Source organism: Leopardus geoffroyi, chromosome E1 (assembly GCF_018350155.1).
Source record: "Leopardus geoffroyi isolate Oge1 chromosome E1, O.geoffroyi_Oge1_pat1.0, whole genome shotgun sequence".
NCBI classification, from domain to species: Eukaryota; Metazoa; Chordata; class Mammalia; order Carnivora; family Felidae; genus Leopardus; species Leopardus geoffroyi.
In genome coordinates this window covers 23,987,469-24,006,808 of record NC_059330.1, presented here as the reverse complement: position 1 = coordinate 24,006,808, position 19,340 = coordinate 23,987,469, and the positions used below count along the sequence as shown (strand labels likewise).

Below are 19,340 nucleotides of genomic sequence, written 5' to 3'. Positions count from 1 at the left end.
AGAAGCACCAGCAGATATGAGCTGAGAACAAGGACAGCTTAAAGTTCACATCTTGGGGTCTGCTTCTGATCTGCCTGCTTAGGGAGGAGGAAAGAAGGCTCAAGGCCTCTGTGCTGACCAGGATTCCCTGCGGCAGCTGGAGGCAAAGAGTAGCAATTTTCCTTCTGGATCTCCCTTCTTACTCTAAGAACTTCTACCTTAGGGTGATTCAAATGGATGTATATTTACAACATATTATATATATGTATAAAGTAAATATATATAAAGTATATTTAAAATAAACATTTCATTTTAGAAAAAAAACACCCTTTGCTTTGCTAAATATCCCAGACAGACAGACAGACACAGCATGCCGAGTTTAATAATTAGCAAAGGCCAGTGCTTCCCCTTCCTGATCTCTTGTGGCCTCCACTTTTCTTTGCAAATGTTTGGGGACTGGTGTTTGTTCTTGCTTCAACCACATGGATTTAGAGAGAAACAGAGGCAGAGGGTTGAAGGTACACAAGCATGAGCTTCCTACTCCTGGTGCCTTTTTGTGCCCAAAGTTAGCATTCAAAATCCATTAAGCAGCTAAATTATTAAGAGAATCTACCTCTCCATAAAACTGGCCTGAGGTGAGCTCTGAATATGGTTCACTATTCACTGGACCCAGAAAATCCCACAAAATCATGTAAACCAAGAGGTTCAAATCTATGTTCCTTTTAAGAACACCCCTGAAACTGCCCAGGCCATCAAGGGTATGTGTATCTGAAAAGCCTCCAAGTCTCTCAAAGATGTCACTTTGCAGAAGCAATGCATGCATGCTGTTCTGTCACTATAATGGCTCAGCTTTTAGCAGCAGAGCAGCGGCTCAGCCTACCAGTGCTGAAAGCTCCCCGCTTAAAGTAGAACATGAATGCGGTGGCTGGGCGTGGGTCGAAATGACAAACAGGGACTCTTCTACAAATGTGGAGGTTTATTTCAACAAAACGTGGAAAGAATACATTTGACTGATGCTCCTTGCTCATCAGGGTATGTGTCCATTGAATGCTCAACGAGACAAGTGAAGGCTGCTTTGTGAATGAAGTGAATATGGCGATCTCGGCTCAAGCAAGTCTTGTTCAATACATTGTTTATACTCCTCCTAGCTCAGTAACCTTGCCTAAATAATGGACTGGGGGATATCAGATTGCTCACGTTCTATGGCTCTTCCTGACTTCTCTGCATGAAAAATTCCTGTCTGGGGTAAGACCTACAGTGAGGTGCTCTGGGGATGGGGGAGTAGGCATCACAGACTTTTAGAGAGGAACCATATTCACTTACTGAATAATTTGGTGAAGGGGGATTGGTAACACAAATATAACCCACCCTGCCTCTGAAGAAAAGCCAGGGCAAGCACAGGCCAGCTGGGGTGTGCAGGGAGTTTGTACCACCTACAGGTAGATTTTACTAATTGCAGAAAAGTATAATCTGGTCCAAGATGAATCCAGTTTTTACTTAAGCGGATACCAGCCACAGTGGATGCTTCTATCTGGACCGAACATTGTTCCTCACCTTCTTCTGCCCTCTTTGATGATGCTCAACACCTGCACCTTGCATCAGGGCAGCCTGGCTGAAGCTCCGAGTTCCAGAGGGCAGTCAGTAATGTATCCAGCTACACAGTGCCCATGTGCACAAGCAGTTCCTGAAGAAGGGGGCTCTTTCTTGTGCGTGTACTGTAGGGTTAAGGCTCAAAACTGTAGCTTGTATGAAAGTATTCATACCACCGCTTCCAAAACATCTTAGTGATTTATTTCCTCCTTGGTCATCAGTGACAAATGCAATTAGCTGCACTGTAAGAACTACATGCTACACCAGCCCTGATCACCTGCCACTCTTGCTTTAGGAACACCAACGGGGGAATCAGTAAACTCTTTCTTTGAATAAACAGGTTGTTGAAAATAAACTCTCTCTACCATTGGTGAGGAGGCCCCTGCCGCTGGCCAGGGAGGGACCGGTGAGCCTGGAAGACAGCAGCACCATGACGGAGTTGTAGGTAATCTTAAGGTCATGTGGATTCCGTGTTCCCTGGAAGCCTGCTCACACCGGGGAAGGCCAGTTCCTGGTGCTCAGAACAGAGATGTCACCAGGGTTCCTTTCAGCAGCTGTGGGGAGACTGGCTATACCTGCTGCTTGTGGACATTCCAGGGAGAGACAAGACCCAAAGGAAGTAGGAACGTCCGCTGCTGGGAGAGTTGCCCTGGAAAAAGAGCTGAGTGACTCTGTAGGCACTATTAACCTTTTATAACTATCAAAGCTCCAGGCTTAATAGTAATAACCTTGTAAGTCCTAAAATGAGAGACTATCCAGCCCATTCTCCCTGTGGCATGAGTAACTAACTTTCCAGTAGTGACAGAAAGGGTCACTCCCCCAGCTCTTCTTCTGCCAGCTCCGGCTCTCGCGCTGTCTGTGCAGCTCCCAGCAGGTGCAGCAGAGAACTGAGCAGTGACAGGCAAGGTAGTGGTAGGCCAACTGTCCTTCTGTTTGTTCTAAGAGAATCAAACCCACAGTTGAGGTCCCTAAATCAACAGCAGTGACTTGGTCTACCTTTTTTTCTCTGCTTCTTGGATCGTGGTTTTGCCCTCATCTTCGAGTTCCTATGGAGCTTGCAGATTTCATACTCCATGAAGGATAAATAGGTACCTTGGTGTGATTAAGTTGGGAACTATTCTTCTCCTGTACCTAGTGCGTACCAGGCTGAATGTGGGGGTAAAAAAAAACGTGGACTCGAGGCTTCCTCCTCACTCTAGCCCTCCTCTGCTGCCCGTGGCTGCAGGCTCATGGGGCCAGGGGTGAGGAAGGGCTGCTAAGTACCTCCCTGGGCTGGGACCAAGTAGCTGTATGGACAGGAGCAGCAGCCCTGCTTTGTGTAGTGAGACCTCATGGTACATGCTTGTACCCTTCATTGCCTTCTTGGGTCCTTGCAGGGAGAAAGAGCTGTAGTCACAGACAGGGTAATAAATACTGAACGGGATGGGTGTGACCAGTGGGGACTTTGTGACCCTATGTCCCAGTATGTCATGCATAACCTGAAAACGTTCAAGGGGAAGCAAAATGCCACTTTGATTCCAGTGCTGGGTCTCCTGTGCCTTCTCATCAGAGTGGTTTCAGGTGTAAGAGGCAGCTCTAGCCCTTTTCTCCAGAGGCAGGGCAGGGATGGGCAGGAAGCTCTTTCTATGTTGAAGGGGAGTCCATCGTGGAGAGGATCCGTACAACTTCTGCTCGCTGAGTGGGTGAGATGTGCTGGGTCATATGGACGATGGAATCCATGGCAACCTCGGGATTGGCCTGTACCAAGCTAGAGAGGAAGATTTGGGATGGTGAAGAAAAGAGAGGCAACAGTGTCTGGATTAGGGTGGCTTAAGAACTGCCCAATAATCTAACAGAATCCACTGCAGACACTTCAGTCACCACCTTACCTGATTTGTTTTCCTACATGAAAAAAGTCCCCAGCAGCAAGGCAGGTACAAGATGGACTGGACCCCCCCAAAAATAGAAACTACATGACTAGGAGGAGAGAAGACTTTCTGCTTACAAGACAGCTGGAATGGGGACTGTGAAGGACATAGAGTTTGAAAGTTACCCTTTTGTAACCTTGTCTGGGATCAGACAAGAGTCACCGGGGATCCAGGGGGAGATCCTGGTAACAGAGTATCTTCATGGTCTCGAAGTGTCTACCCACAGATTGCTTATTAGGTTCAAGGGGGGAAATCAGTAATTACACAGTGGAGAAACTGAGTAACATCCTGACCAGGTGATTCTAATGTCAGGAGGGACAGATGGCATCAGGTGTCCAGATGTGGTACCCTATGAAGGCCACTTCATGTATGTAATATTCCAGCGGAGAGTGTATAACCTGAATCTAATCATGAGAAAACACCAAGACAAAATCAAAAGGAGCAACATCTTACAAATGGTGGATGAGATAAGAGATTCTCTCGGTGTTAAATTCACTAAAATTGATCTTACTGTGGTTATGTAAGAGAATATCCACATTAGCAAATGCACACTTTTGTATCTGGGGTAAAGGGCCATGATGGGCCATGATCTATGTAACTTATCCTTAGTAGGCATATAGGAAGGTGTGTGTGTGTGTGTATATGTGTGTGTGTGTGTGTGTAGGTGTGTGTGTGTGTGTGTATGTGTGTGTGTGTGTATGTGTATGTGTATATATATATATATATATATATATATATATATATATATAAAAGAGCAAGCACCCTCACAAATGATAAAGCAAATGGGATAAAATGCAAATAACAGGTCCATCTGGGTACAGATTTGTTCTCTGCACTGACATTTAAAAATGTCCCCAGCAAGGGGCGCCTGGGTGGCGCAGTCGGTTAAGCGTCCGACTTCAGCCAGGTCACGATCTCGCGGCCCGTGAGTTCGAGCCCCGCGTTGGGCTCTGGGCTGATGGCTCAGAGCCTGGAGCCTGTTTCCGATTCTGTGTCTCCCTCTCTCTCTGCCCCTCCCCTGTTCATGCTCTGTCTCTCTCTGTCCCAAAAATAAATAAACATTGAAAAAAAAAATTAAAAAAAAAAAAAAAAAATGTCCCCAGCAGTCTCCCCATCCATTCAATCGAGAAGACTGGACTCAAGAATATAGCTAACTCTTGGCTCAAGGAGGGGAGGAGGTAGTTCCCCAAGAAAATGCCATGAAATCAGCTTTTCTCACAAGATCTGCACTTGGAGCTAATAGTTGGGCACAATGAACTAAGCCCTCATCTAGCTGAGATTACTAAGTGCCCCTAGGGACCAGTAGCTGAGAAAGAATTGTATTTCAAGGCTCTATTTTTATCTGTGGGTCAACTATAGCAGTCCCAAACAGAAAGAAACCACAAAGATTGTAAGGCATCATTTCATGATTTGTCCTTAAATCTTTGCTGCTTCCAAAGAAGCGAGCCCAATTTCTCCTACATAACCCCCGCCGCCTGCCCTCCCACAGAGGGTCTCACCTGCGGATCTGCTTGAGGACATAATCTCTGCTGATGTATTTGATGTTTTCCTCGATTACTGAGCGAACACCATCTTCCTCGGTCAGCTGTTTCTCCAGCCACTCCACTAGATCCTTGTTATTGTCCCAAACATAGGCCTGCAAAAAGACGACTCCTGGTCAAACACCTGGGGCCAGGCCAGGCTGGACACCCAGATTGTTCACTATCTGGAAAGTTCACTCCAAAAGCTTGTTCACCACACAATAAGTTGTTCATGATTCTCCACTATTGCTGGCATTACAATAATAAGAGGAAAGAGGTCTCAGGACAGGAGCTTTCCTCATTCTCCCTTTCCTTCTTTTGGTACAAGATGCATCTTTGAAGCCTCCACATGGGCCCCTACAGATGTTAGTGCTCATACTGACTCAAGTCCTATCATTCTAGGTCTCCACCTATTCCACAAAGGCTGGATGAGACAAGGTAATTGCCTGATGGACTTGAGAGAAACAGTCAAAAGCCCAAATTGTTGAGTAAAGTGCTGACTGAGGGGCACCTGGATGGCTCAGTCAGTACAGCATGCAACTCTTGATCTTGCAGTCGTGAGTTCAAGTCCCACATGGGCGTAGAGTTTACTTACAAAATAAAGTCAACATGTGTTAAAAAAAAAAAAAAAAAAATGAAAGGTGTCTTTTCTGAGGAAGTAAGACACAATTCTTAAAATGTAAGTCTCTGGCCCCTGCCAGGGTGGCAGATGGGTTGCCTGGTTGTGGAAGTCTTTCAACAGGGCACGGAGGGGTACTGACATGTGGGAAGTCTTGTTACTAGGGGAGAGCCACTAGGTCAGAAACCTACCCATTTTACTCTCTATTGAGTATTCCAATGGGGCAAGGTATCTGTAACCCTGAAAGTCTAAACAAACCACCTTGTGCCTCCTTTTTTTCGAGATCATTTAGCTGAGTATTTCCTAGGTAGTTGACTACATAATAATTCAGGAGTGTGTTAGAAACCTAATAGCCTTCTCCTTGCTCTCCTCTCCTCTCCTCTCATTTTCTTTACAAATCATTTAGGAATCGTTTTGTTAATGGTTTCCGGAAAACCAAGTACCACCATTAGGGCTCATTCATATTTATGTCATTTTGTTTGGGTAATTAAACACAAAGCTCGTCATTTAAAGGTGCGCTATCCTTCTCTGTTATCACTAACGAAGTCAAAGCCAGAATGACAATGAGTTTGGCGCTGTAATTTAATAGGTGGGTGCATCAGGGACTCTCAGAGGCTTTGAGGCTTGAGATGCGGCTCAGGAAACCTTGTATACAAGCAAAGGTGCAGGAGCCATGGCTGGAACTTCAGGACCTGTGAGGCACAGAGGGAATGTCTTCTTCACACCCTTCGAGGGCAGCACGCAGTCAGAAACTGAGCACTGTGTGGTTTCCTAACATTTTATTTCATGCCTTCTAAAGTAATGGTTCCTTGCAGACTCTCACCTCCTCATTTCTAACTTAGCTGGTGAGTTAGCTGTGACTGATTATTTATTATGTCATGTAATTGACTTCCACGTTTCTAAAAATTCTTAAGGAGTTATTCACAGTTGAAGGATTAAGGAGGCAAGGATTAAGGGTCAGCAGTGCACCTTTTCTGGTCCTTTTGTGCAGTTCTTTTTCTGGCGCCCAAGGTGCCTGTCTCTGTTTGAATCACGGCTACAAAGATCAGCTCTCTTAGGGTGGGATGGCCACGCCAGTGTAAGCCTGAGTGAGTCGTCCCACTTCTTTGTGCCTCCGTCAGGACTCTGCCATCTCTGAGGCAAATGACAGGGAAATGTCTTGTTCTGAAGGAAGGGAGGTGCTGTGTCACTCTCTACTGACAAAGGGGGTGGGTGGTGAGGTTTCCCCCACAATGCAGTGGTCTTCACTCTGGCATCCCAGCGCCTGTGCACCCTACATGTGGATGGATACACTGGGATACTCTTAGCTGCTGCCACCCAAACTTGGGACATTTCCATCTCTATCATCAGTAATTTAGACTTCTCCAGGGTTTGAGGACTTATGTGCTTGCCCTTACTTATGCAGATTTGGCGGGGGAGGGGTGGTGGTGGTGGTGTAAGAAATAAAACAATGAATGCTTCTTGGGTTTCAGAATGAAAAAAAAGAAAAAGAAAAAAAAAAAAACTAGATTTACCCAAGAATCCCAAAGCCTTTAGTTTAGGAGAATATTTAATACTCTTATTAATCATTTTTAATCCGTTTGCTTTTAATTAAGAAACAGCATGATGCTTTCCTATCAACATATGCCAGGGAGCAGATTAATTGTGGCTTAAGATAACTCTCCTTGATTGGTGTAATGTATTAGCTAACGAGATGCCTGCTTCTAACGATGCTCAGACACTATGCTGGAAAGCCTGCTACCCTCTAGAGAAAACTCTTCTGCCTTCCCCTCCTGCAGCCACAGAATATGCTAGGTGTTTAAATTAAACATTAAAAAAGTTCCTAGACAGGATTAAAGCAACACACTCCAAGTTTTGGAGTTGTTGCTCTAAAGTCTCCTCTTTGAAAATATGGTCCCCATGTATGAAAGATTTGCTGTTCACTCAAAATACAACTGGATGACAACCATCAAACAGGTCCTCAGTAAAGTTTAGGTCACAGCAGAGTACACAAAGGCGAAGGGTTGCAAATCTTGGTCAATAGCATTTTTAGTAAGAATAAAACTTAAGTACCCACAGCACTACAGGTTTTTCTTAACAGACCTGGGAGGGTTTAACGTACTGTTTTGACCTAACTTCCTTCACCCAGGAAGAGCAAGGCTCTCTTCCCCTGGATTAGGGAGTCTACAGTCCCGTGTTTGCCTCCTAGAACAGAGCTGTAAGATTCATCGTTCCAGCCATACAGAAGGACGGGCCAACCCTATTCCCAGAAAGAAGGCAATTATCATTTCCCTCCTTAAAATTATGAAAATGTGACTGATTATTCTCACTATTCCAGTGTGGATTTTAAGCAAGTGTGAAATGCTGGGCTGCTAATCTCATGATAGGCTTGGGACCATAAGTCACTACCTGCCTCACACTCATCCCAATCACAACATTTCAGTACCAATAAAATATTGATAATTAAACATTACAATACTGGTCTTACAATAAATGTTGAGCAGATACTTTATCTCTCTCTGCATCAGTGGATAAGTATCTCAGGCACTACTCACAGCCTCACTAATTGTATGTAGTAATTAGTCTATCGTACAAAATCTAAATGACCTGTTTAGAAAGTTTCATTTCTAAGTATTGGATAGCTGTTAAGCCCTCCTTATTCAATATACAGGAGGACTAGAGAGCGACCAGGGCACAGTCTGATGGATGTGAGTCCTGATTACCATGCCCTGTAGATAACTCACCTTGTGAGCTGCCTGGAGACATTGCTGGCAATGTGATTTTTTCTGAGGCTTTGGAGTAAAAGAGCAAACAGCCATGTGGGCTGGGGTGGCCTGTGGACCCTGTCTCCTCAGAGGTACTCCAATCTCAGCCCCAGAGGGCCAAACAATGTTTTCCAGGTTCTGCCTTCCCTCCTCCTTCCCCGGCCCTAAATCGAAAGTTTTGTCCAGGGGTAGCATGAGGTCAGCCTTTGGGGAAAGTGGGAATCAAACAACCTTGTTAACGGTGCTTTTTCCTCAGTCATCCTTGCAAGGGCCTCCAATGACCGACCATCTCATTTGGAAATCCAGAGTAAGAGTGTATGGGTAGCTACCTGGACAGTAACAATGTGCTATGGCATCCTAGATTGTGGATTAAGTTACAGCAAACCAAATCAAAGAACATGGGGTGCCTGGGTGGCTCAGTCGGTTGAGCATCTGACTTCGGCTCAGATCATGATCTCACAGCTAGTGAGTTGGAGCCCCGCATTGAGCTTTGTGCTGACAGATCGGATCCTGGAGCCTGCTTCGGATTCTGTGTCTCCCTCTCTCTCTGCCCTTAACCCACTCGCATTCTGTCTCTGTCTCTCTCAAAAATAAACATTACAAAAATCTTTTTTAAAACAAAGAACATTTACTGAGAATCTACCATGCTCATGGCTCCTGCCAAGATCATTAAGTTATACATCTAACTCTTAGCTGACGTTATGACGTTTTACCTTCTGGCATGCTGTGTGGAGAAGGGGAGCAGACCGGCACATTCTGAGTGTCTACTGAGTGCCAGACATTGTGCCCCATACCTTACTTATCATGTCATTTCAAACTCACTGAACCCTGTGAAAGAAGCATCATTTCTGTATTACACATGAAGAGATGGAAACTTAAATCAATAATATGTCTGAGCCAGCAAATGGCAAGGCTGGGATGCAAAAAGTTTGTGAGATTCCCAATACCACTTCTCATTGCCCCAGGCAGAGTTCTAATCCTTTTGGGGCTGGGGAAAAAAATTAGTCTGTTTGAAAAACCACATGCCTCAAACTGTGGATCTAAGAATCAAGAGAGAAAGCCTACCGGTGATACAAGCACGCACTGTGTTCTTATGACCCAACTTAAACCCAAGTTCTTGTTCCTGTTTTCAGGCAACTGCAGCCTTGCTTTTCTCCTCTCTGCAGTGAAACTCTGAACCATAAACCGTACTATTTCCTACAACAGGACTATCCCAGTGGATTCAAACAAAATCCTATAACTCACAGTAACAGATTCCTCTATGGGAAACAAAAGAATTGCACTGCTAAGTTACATAATATCACAGTGTCTTCAAATTTTCTGTCCCCAGATCTCTTTCTTCAGGATTAAGATAAAAACAAAACAAAACAAAACAAAACAAAACAAAAACAAAAAAATAAATTCTCTGAGACAAAAGAACACACACATGGCTAGCAGATGCCTATCACTAAATGTCTTTCCCTACCAGTAACCACAATGAGGATCAGAGGGTCACTTCCTGGTACAAAGCCAAGGTCTAGACTCAGGCAGTGTTTGCACCTGAGACACAGTGCACACTATCTATCACTGTTTGAAGAACCAAAAAAGGAGTGGGGGGAGGTTGGCAACATTTTTAAGGTTTTAAGCCATTGCCAAACACGGAGCAGATTCTATGAAGGCAGCACAGACAGCTTCTGAACACTGCAACACTTTCTTCTCTCAAGGGCGCTACAGATTTTATCACCCACCCCACACTAAACTAGGTCCTGCTGAGCCTGCAGAATATGGAAGGGGGTTTCAAAGGCACATCATAGCATCATTGCCCTTCCTTTCTTCTCCTCAGCTGTCCTCCTGGACTAAAGAGCTCAAGGGAATGCTGTCTTTTGTAGATGGGAGGGAGGGACCAGCCTTAGTCCTTGGGTATAGTTGGTTCCCAGTGTCTCAGGCAGCCTCCTCCTGACCTATTGGGCTGGGGTGGTCTCCCACACTTGATTTCCAGCATGGAGTCTGTGCACATACAGCCAACAGTTCTCTCCATATCTACAAGATGGCAATGACCTATTTCTCCAGACACACTGTCCCCTGGATACAGGATGCTAAGGAACAATGGAAGGGCCTATCCACTCACTTCATGCTCGGAGGGAAGCTATTCCTTCTCCTCATCCCTGTGCTTACTGAAGCCCTGCACGTCCATTACTGACTAATGTGGTAGGAAGGCGGTGCGGGCCTCTCCTGGCCACACACACACACACTCCATTTACCTAGCCGGCCACTCTTAACTGGAGAACAACCTCTTATTTTACACTTGCGTGACTTTCAATGCCAACTTCCACTAGAAGCTGCCAGTAGCCACTGACAAAATTGTCTCACTCAATTATGATGCCACAAACTGACCTTAACCTGAACCAGACGTCGCATAAGGCTGTGCTCGCCCACTGCACATCTGAAATATTTATCTAAAGAAGCTTTTCAGTCGTAAAGAAATGGGTAGGCTTAACACAGAGGTGAATCTTAGAAGCACCCAGATTCATGGGGTTTAACAATGACGACAAATCTTGGAGTTCCTTCCTGAGAACAGTCAGCAGGAACATCAGCCAACACTTTGCGGGAAGAGGCTGACGGGCCTGCCCTCCCTCAGAACTCTAACCTAATAGGCACCAAATATTTTGATCAAAACAGCTATCAGGAAAAGACATTCTCAGCATACACTACCAATATTCTGATAAAATTTATATATGATGCGTATGATTTACTTTTAACCCATATAATAACTACTAAGAACAGTTAGTTTCTTTTTCTTAGTAAAAAGACATGGAGAAATAAAAGTTCCAACTCTTTCTTCCCATCCTCCCACAGACTGTCCTGTGCAGCCCACAATTCCAGGGGCAAATGCTAGTGCCTGGTCACCCTGGTCTCAGACCTCTCCCCCCAGCGGGGTCACTGGTCCAAGGCATGTGTCCTCTCCACCAGATCAACCCAAGAAGATGAGGGAATCATGGTTCCTTGCAGTCAGAGTGGACATTTCCTTCCAGCTCAGATGTGAAACCAGAAGATCTTTAGCTAAAGCCCTAGCATCTCCTGCCTAAATAACCATCACCTTCGATTAGGCTTCTTGCTCCTGACCCCTTTCAATTCTACCTTCCACACAGCCTCCTGACTGGTCTTCCTATAATACAAATCAGAGTATGTCACTCTACTGCGTTAACTACCTCAGTGGCTTCCCATAGACCTCAGTCCAGACCCTTAACACAGCTTCCACGGCCCTGCAGATTCTGATCTGAGCCATCCTGAAATATCTACGATGCCTCGGATGTGTGATAACTCTTGCTATCAGCTCTTGAAACGTGCCACTCCTTCTTCCTGGAACATTCCTCCTACCTTCCCCTGATCCCCTGATTGTCCCCACCCTAACCCCACCCTTTTCTTCTGGCTCATGCCTACTTTGTTTTCAGGATGGCTGAGACACCACTTCTATAAGTTCTAGACTCTCCTCCTCCTTCCCAGAGTGGCTCAGGTGTCCTTCTCTGTGCTCCATGATGTGCTGGGTCTGCTGTGGTTAATATCGGCCACATTGTTGTACATGACCTCTCAGGTAATCCATCTCCCCCTTGAGATGGTAAGCTCTGTGTGGATGGGAACAGTATCTGCCTCTTTCTTTTAGGGCCTAATGCAGTGTCTGGTATACAGTAAAGTACGCAAAAAGGTTTGCTGAATGATACAGTGAGCAACAAAAAATGTCCGATGACCTCTTCTAACAACCCATCATGACATGTTACGATATGGGGAGGAAACAGGGCTTAGGTCTCTATGTTTCCCTTCCATTTCTGCCTTCAGAGGCCTGGGGATCCTCAGGTGGGGGTGAGGAGCACAGCACCAAGGCTCCTCCTAGGGCACCCACCTACCTTCACGGTTCCTTCCACTTCTACAAACCAGCGCCTTAACATGGCCTGGATCTGACCGTCAGTGAGCTCTGGGTTGGCATTGTGGATTTTCTTTTTGACCAAGTCCTCCAGCAGGAGACGCCTCAGCCGCCAGTAGAAGAAGGTACGGGATGTTTTCCAATCCAGGATGTCCTACATACAGACAAGAATAAGCTCAGTCACCTCAGCCCTAATCCCTGCTCAGTGCCCAGTCCACAGGGAACTCCACAGGCACAAAAACTTATCCTCTAGGAAGCCCTTCAGAGACTTAAGAGCAGGCCGTGACTTTCAGCACCTGCAGCTATCTCCCCAGTTTAGAGTTGCAGTGCCCTCTCCAGAGCACTGTGCACAGCAATGGGCCTCGTTAATGCTAACCCCACACATGGCTGAGATGTTCTAGGGAGGAGGCTATGACTTTCCAGATAAACAGGACAGTGTGGAATTGGTTTGCAGCAGAATGGCTCAAACAACGTGTACACAGATTACATGTGAATTTGCTGCTGCTGGAACCCTGACACTGGTGTAATCCACAGCCTGAGGGCCACCTGGGCAGCTGCCCCCAGTGGAAGCACATGAGACTCAGTTTCCCACCAGCAAAATGGAGTAGTTTGCCTCCCAAGGTGTCCATGGGAAGGTAAATCATAAAATTGTTTTGGGGATGATAATGGATATACAAAAAAAGGAAAAAGTCTCTCCAAAAAAACTGAAAACGATTTGATCTGCACAAGCTGTTTTAATCCATCCCCACTTGTGAGCCGATGAGCATGAGACATACACTCGCTTGCTCACAGGTCTTTGACAAGTCAGGAGAAGTGGCAACCACTGTACTTACGTTAATAACACCCTTCTCCTGCATCCGGCCTGGTGTGTCGTGCAAGTCAGCAAACTGCACGGCTACCTGATGGTAAATGGGAATTAGGAATTCCTCCCGCTCCTTCAACTTGTTCTCCAGCTCCTTCCGCTCAGCTGCGCTTAGCTCTGGGGTGCCTGCAATTAAATAAACCTGCCCGTCACACTCTGTGGTGACCAGGAATCTCTCTGCACAAAAGCAGCCACAGTCATGGGAAGCTCAAAAACACCCCCCTCCCTCTGTGCCCTGGCTCTCCATTGTCTTCACCACCTCTTTGCTGACTAACAGGACTCTGAGATGCCAGACCAGTCCTTATCTTGCCATGGGGAGCCCACATGTCCTCCTTTCCCTGTGGAGGTCACAACTATAAAAGCAACCATGGGAGTCCCTCTCCCCAAGTCTTTCCCTGAGCAGGTGCAAACAACCACCTGGGGGCCTGTGTCTCTCATCGTCTCACTGACAGCCAGGCCCCTCCTTCCCCATGCAAGACACCATGCCCATGCCTGGCTGACTAGCATTAAAGCAGCTGGACTATTCTCAGTGTGGGACACAGTAGGGGAGCAACCCCTATGCCTTCAAGCCCAGATCAGCAGCCTCTTCTCCCAGGTTCATACAAGTCACCCGCCAAAGGATTCCTAAAATTGCAAGCTGCTGTTACTCCATAGCTTCTAGTCTCAGGTTTGAAAACTTTTAACCTGAAATTAGTAGAATCCACCCTAATTAGAGCCAGATCCGTGTGTCTTATGCTAGCTCAGTAGATTAGATTAGCTCACTTCCTAGTCTGCTGCTGGGCTGCTACTGCCAGAACCAACCCCTGACCAGAGTGACAAAGACATTCAAGTTCTTGGGCTAAAAGTGAAGGAACAGGGAAAAAAGAGAAATGCACTCCACAAATCCCATTTGGATCACTGAACTCATAAGCACACAGGATCCTCAATCGACAGATTCCTATATGGAATCTGGAATTCCTTATGACAGGGAGGATGCCCCCGCCCCCCTCCAATCAATGGTGTCCCAGAAGAGGTACTACTATGTTGTGCTTTTCTTCCTAATTACTCTCAGAATGGGCCTTGCAATCAATACTGAAAATTTAGCTGCCTGCCTAGTGAAGAGGAGTAAGTCTACCTGAAGGAGCAATAGGTAACAGCCCCTGGTGTTGGGGACAACCTGAAGTGCTTTGTCACCAAAGCTGACAAATAAATACATGACCACATGTGATGGGTTGCAGAAGAGAAAGTTCTATTTCATGCATGTCTGTCTGGGAACAGGCCTTGCTTTTTATGCCACTATGAATCATATGCCATAAACAGCCTTGGGCTGCTGAGTGAGCCGTAAGTACTATACATAAACACATGTTAATAGAACAGGGATGTAGCTATAGTACCTAGTTTCATTTTTATGAGATTTTTAGATGCCCACCTCCACCTCTTTTTTTTTTTTTTTTTAAAGACCATCACTACTTGAAAACCATGAGGAAGAGAGCTGAAGTCTATCTCTTCTTGGGCTCTCACACAGAGGGGAATCACTGACCTATCACAATCGGGCCCTAACACTTCAGCAGCCTTCTTTCTGCACCAGGCAGAGAGCAGGACTGTGGGATGAGATGAAGGCCCATCCATTCTAGGGTGGATCTGCCTAGACAGTCCATGGGAGGAGAGCCAACTGGTTTCTTCTGAGATGAGACTGTCTCAGTAGTAACATTGATGATGGTAATTTTGACAGGGAAGCAAACATTTTTCTTCTCTAGTAAGAGGAACCAAGACTCCTTGGAGGAATGGTTGATTCTAGGGATGGGGCAGGAAAAACGTAAGATGAGCCTGGAACATGCTGCCACAAAAATCAAGGAAGCACTCAAGAAATGATGGAGACTTGTTAAAAGGGCATAGGAGCCAGTTTGAAGGTGTTCCCACTGGCCAAATCTGGGGCAGTCTGAGCACCAAATTTATCATAAACAACATGATGATGTTAGTTATCAGAATATTTATAGAATGAAATCAAAGTCTGTGAGTGCATCCTGATATAAATAATTAGATGGGGGGGGGGTGGGGAAGAGAAGGGAAAGTTCTCCTCTCCTCCAACAGAATAATAATTAACGGACACAGAAGGAATGATGGAATTAGAAAAATCACCATCTTGCTGCCATCACAACAATCGATTCTGCCAAGAATTATCAATGGATACTAAAACTAGTTGGTGAGGGTTTGATAAGGAACAGGATATTTACATAGCCTCAAAGTATCTCTCCACAAATTACTATTAGTGAAAACCTTAAACAAGTAGTCAAAATTACCATCACCAAGAATTGGACAAAATGACACATGCCTCCTAAGATGTTCTGAGAAGATCATAAATAACACTTCTGCAGGGGCGCCTGGGTGGCGCAGTCGGTTAAGCGTCCGACTTCAGCCAGGTCACGATCTCGCGGTCCGTGAGTTTGAGCCCCGCGTCGGGCTTTGGGCTGATGGCTCAGAGCCTGGAGCCTGTTTCCGATTCTGTGTCTCCCTCTCTCTCTGCCCCTCCCCCGTTCATGCTCTCTCTCTGTCCCAAAAATAAATAAACGTTGAAAAAAAAATAATAATAACACTTCTGCAATATTCCTGCCAAAAATGTATTATCTGAATTTAACCGTAGGGAAAGGTAAGACAAACCCAGATTGAGGAACATGCTATAAAAAAGTGGCCTGGGGGGCCTGGCTGGCTTGATCAGTGGAGGTGACTCTTGATCTCAGGGTTTGTGAGTTTGAGCCTTTCCAGTTAGGTGTGGAGATTACTTAAAAAACAAAACAACCCCTCCCACCTCCACCCCAAGCCTATAGTCTTCAAAAAATTCAAGATGATGAAAGGTAAAACCAAAGAACTATTCAAGAATAAAACAGACTATGAGCGCCTGGGTAGCTCAGTTGGTTGGGCATCCAGCTCTTGATTTTAGCTCAGGTCATGATCTCAGGATTGTGAGACAGAGCCCCACCTCAGGCTCTGTGCTGGGCATGGAGCCTGTTCGGGATTCTCTCTCTCTCTCTCTCTCTCTCTCTCTCTCTCTGCCATTCCCCCCCACTCACACCCACTCTCTCTCTCTCTCAAATACATACATACACATATACATACATACAATAAAACAGACTAAATGCTTGAAAACAGATTACAGTGTGTGGCCTAGGGTTAGATCTCTGATCTAAACAACAACAAAGTCTGTAAAAGACATTATTGGGACAATTGGTAAACTCTTGATATGAATCATGAATCAGATAGTAGTACTGTATCAATGTTATAGTTCCTGATGTAGATAAATGTCTTGGGTTATATAAGAGAAAGTCTGTGTTCTTAGAAACACACAGTAAATATTTATGGATAAAGGAGCATGATATCTACAGCTTACTGTCAAATGGTTCATAGAAAGTGTACGTGTGTGTGTGTGTGTGTGTGTGTGTGTGTGTGTGTAGAGGGTGGGCAAGCAAGTACATGTACATGAGCACATAGAAATGATAAAGCAAATGGGACAAGATGTTAACAAGGAGAATCTGAGAAAAAGGCATCAGAAGTCCTTTGTACTATTCTAGTAACTGTTCTGTAAAATTTATCAAATGGAAAATTAAAATATAAGCCAAGCTAAAAATAATGTTTTTCTTGGCTCCCCAATGCCTAAAATCAGAAATCAAAGTTAATATTTACAGGGCATTGGGCACTATTCTAAGTGCTTTGTATCTATTAACTCACTTAACCCTTACAACCACCTTAAAGTTGGTATTCTTACTATCCTCATCTTACAGGTGAGCAAACTGAGGCACTGAGAGTTTATATAACTCACCAAGGTCTCAAAACTAGGAAGGGGCAGAGCCAGGTCTCAGGTGCAGCAGTGTGGCCCCCAAGATTTGGGGCACTATGTTACCTTGTCTCTTCTTGTTTACTTGGGGCAGAGGACAAGTAAGTGCATCAGTAGCAGAATCTCTTTAATTTCAGAAAAGGCTAAACGAAGATGGCAGGCTCCTGGCTGATAAAGATGAAGTTCCATTCCATAGCTGAGACCAAGACAATTTCTTCAATAATTTCTGCTCTGCAGATCTAAAATGGTTTCCTGGGCAGGCCTAAGACTTTTTTTAAAAACTTTATCGTAATATTTTTCGTAAACATTGATCATAAAATTTACCATGTTACATTTCAAACATCTGTTTATGAGATTACCTCCTGAATCAGGCATGTTTGTTGAACCATTTCTTTATACCCCAAGGCGTCCACAGCATTACTAAATATCCATCCTCCAACTTTCTTTACATTCTACTCACCCACATTCATGTTGATATGAACACAGTGTTATGTGGATTTGGTTGCACAATTTTAGAACACCCAAAGTAAAGTTTTTATATGAGCCCAGACCTGGTTCCTTGGTTGCCAGGGTGAAATAGAAATGTTTACTTCACTCTACGAGTAAGCAGTGGTCTCTACATCATCTAAGAAAGTGCTGACTCTAGACTTGTTCATTACAGTGATCCAAGAACTTGTCCTTTTGATACTGTTGGGGAGTGTTTAAAAGTTCATGTAGATGGCTTCTGGGACATGGGACCTGAAAGACACTAAGCCTTTCTATTTCGAACGCCACCTTCCCTGTTTTCTACTCTTCAGTCTAAACCTGCCCATGACTTCTAAATTATGCACACTTCTCACTAAGGGCAAGTGCTTGGCATCCTCTGTGAGTCACTTGACTGTATACTTTACTCCTTAATCAAACGTAAGTCTAGCTTGGGGGAGCAAGTCATTTACTCTTGTGCTATAGAGATAGTTCAGGCACAGTGATTCAAGGCAGGAGACTGGTTGTACAGGGGGACTACAGTTGTACAATACTTCTGTACTGGATGGCAAATAGTCACAGTCCTGAGCACCCTCAGCATCTACTTCCCTCTCCTGGGTACTGGGGCCACTTATGCTCCAACGCCAGGGTCCCTGAAACCTTCTGGCAGCCCTAAGATTTAAGGGTAGCTCCTTGTGTTATTGTGAGATCAAGAACTAACATAACAGCAGGTAAAATCACAGCCCTGCTGGGGAGGTGTGGGTGGGGTAAGGGATGGTAGGACTGTGGATATGGAATGAATGAGAAGTTCTAGACCCTCAGAACATCCTCCATCTGGCTAAACAACCAACACTGTGTTTTTATATGTGTACATCTGTACATGTACATATATGTGCATGTCTGTACCATATACATACATTTACTGCGCAGTTACTATGTGCCAGGCACCACACTTAATGCTTTCAGGATCACATAGCTCATAAGTCACCATGCACAATTCAGACCTAGGTCTGGTCAGCTGTTAACACTGCTGCCAAGCGGCAGGCCTTAATGTCGCTGAGTGCTTTCCAAGTTGCTTCATATACATCATCTCTAATCCTTAAAACAACCCAACCTTATAGACAGGGCATCTATTTTACAAATGAGAAAACCAAAGCTCTGAAATGTAAAGGTATTTGTCCAGTGGTATCTAGCTCTTAAGTAGCAAAGTCAGGATTTACACTTGGGTCTGGCTACCTTCAAAGCTTGTGTTCTTCCACATGAAATGATACCAATGGCGACAGAATTGCAATTAGCTGAAGAGTTTGTTTCACTGTGTTAGAAAAGTGTTAAGAGCACACAGCTCAGCACTGGGTACAGAGGCAGAGGACTTCCAGGCTTGGAGCACAGCATTCTGGAAACAAGGCCTTGGCTTTACCAAGCTGGAGGGACAGAGAAGGCTGGCTCCTGAACTAACAAAGGTCTTGTCTACCCAGTCAAGCTATTCCAGAGCTTTAAAAGAATAATGAAATGAACACCTGCAATGCTCTGGCCCTCCTGAGACTAGGAAGATCACAGAACATTCCCCCAAAGGTTGCCTTGTTTGATTCCTTTAGTAATGCCTCTGATTGCAGTTCAAGACCTACCTCAAAAAAGCATCAAAGCAAGGAAAAGACAGAAGTAGAGGATGTATGTACTTTAAAATGCACATGAGAAAGTCAAGGACTTGTGTGCCTTAGGTGGGGGTGGGGTGGGGGGGGAGAAAAGGTTTGCTACATTTTATTTTCTAAAAATAAAAGGCTGCTTTTAAGCTAGTTAGACCCTTGTGTAGCACATGGAGGGCCCCTCTCTCCTTGTACAGCAAAGCAGCCAGCCCTAGTAATGATTTAGGGGAGATTAACAAATATGTCAATGTCTATTTTCTGCTTAATTTAAAAGCGGCGTCTATAAAGATTTTTGACTTCTGAACCCT

The 19,340-nt window shown here is 45.0% G+C and overlaps 1 protein-coding gene across 21 annotated transcripts in view; it reads right to left on the bottom strand.

The window, feature by feature from the left end:
* Window positions 1-935: 935 nt before the first annotated feature.
* The window catches only part of ACACA (acetyl-CoA carboxylase alpha), a 278,038-nt gene continuing 259,633 nt past the window's right edge, over window positions 936-19,340 (bottom strand). For all 21 annotated transcript variants that reach the window (XM_045490597.1, XM_045490601.1, XM_045490599.1 and 18 more), the window contains 4 exons: window positions 13,091-13,245; window positions 12,241-12,411; window positions 4,976-5,112; window positions 936-3,316 (listed from right to left, as the gene is read on the bottom strand). In XM_045490597.1, the coding sequence (XP_045346553.1) occupies window positions 3,193-3,316; window positions 4,976-5,112; window positions 12,241-12,411; window positions 13,091-13,245 (587 nt within the window). In that variant the 3' untranslated portion in view covers window positions 936-3,192. The remainder of the gene's footprint in view (window positions 3,317-4,975; window positions 5,113-12,240; window positions 12,412-13,090; window positions 13,246-19,340) is intronic.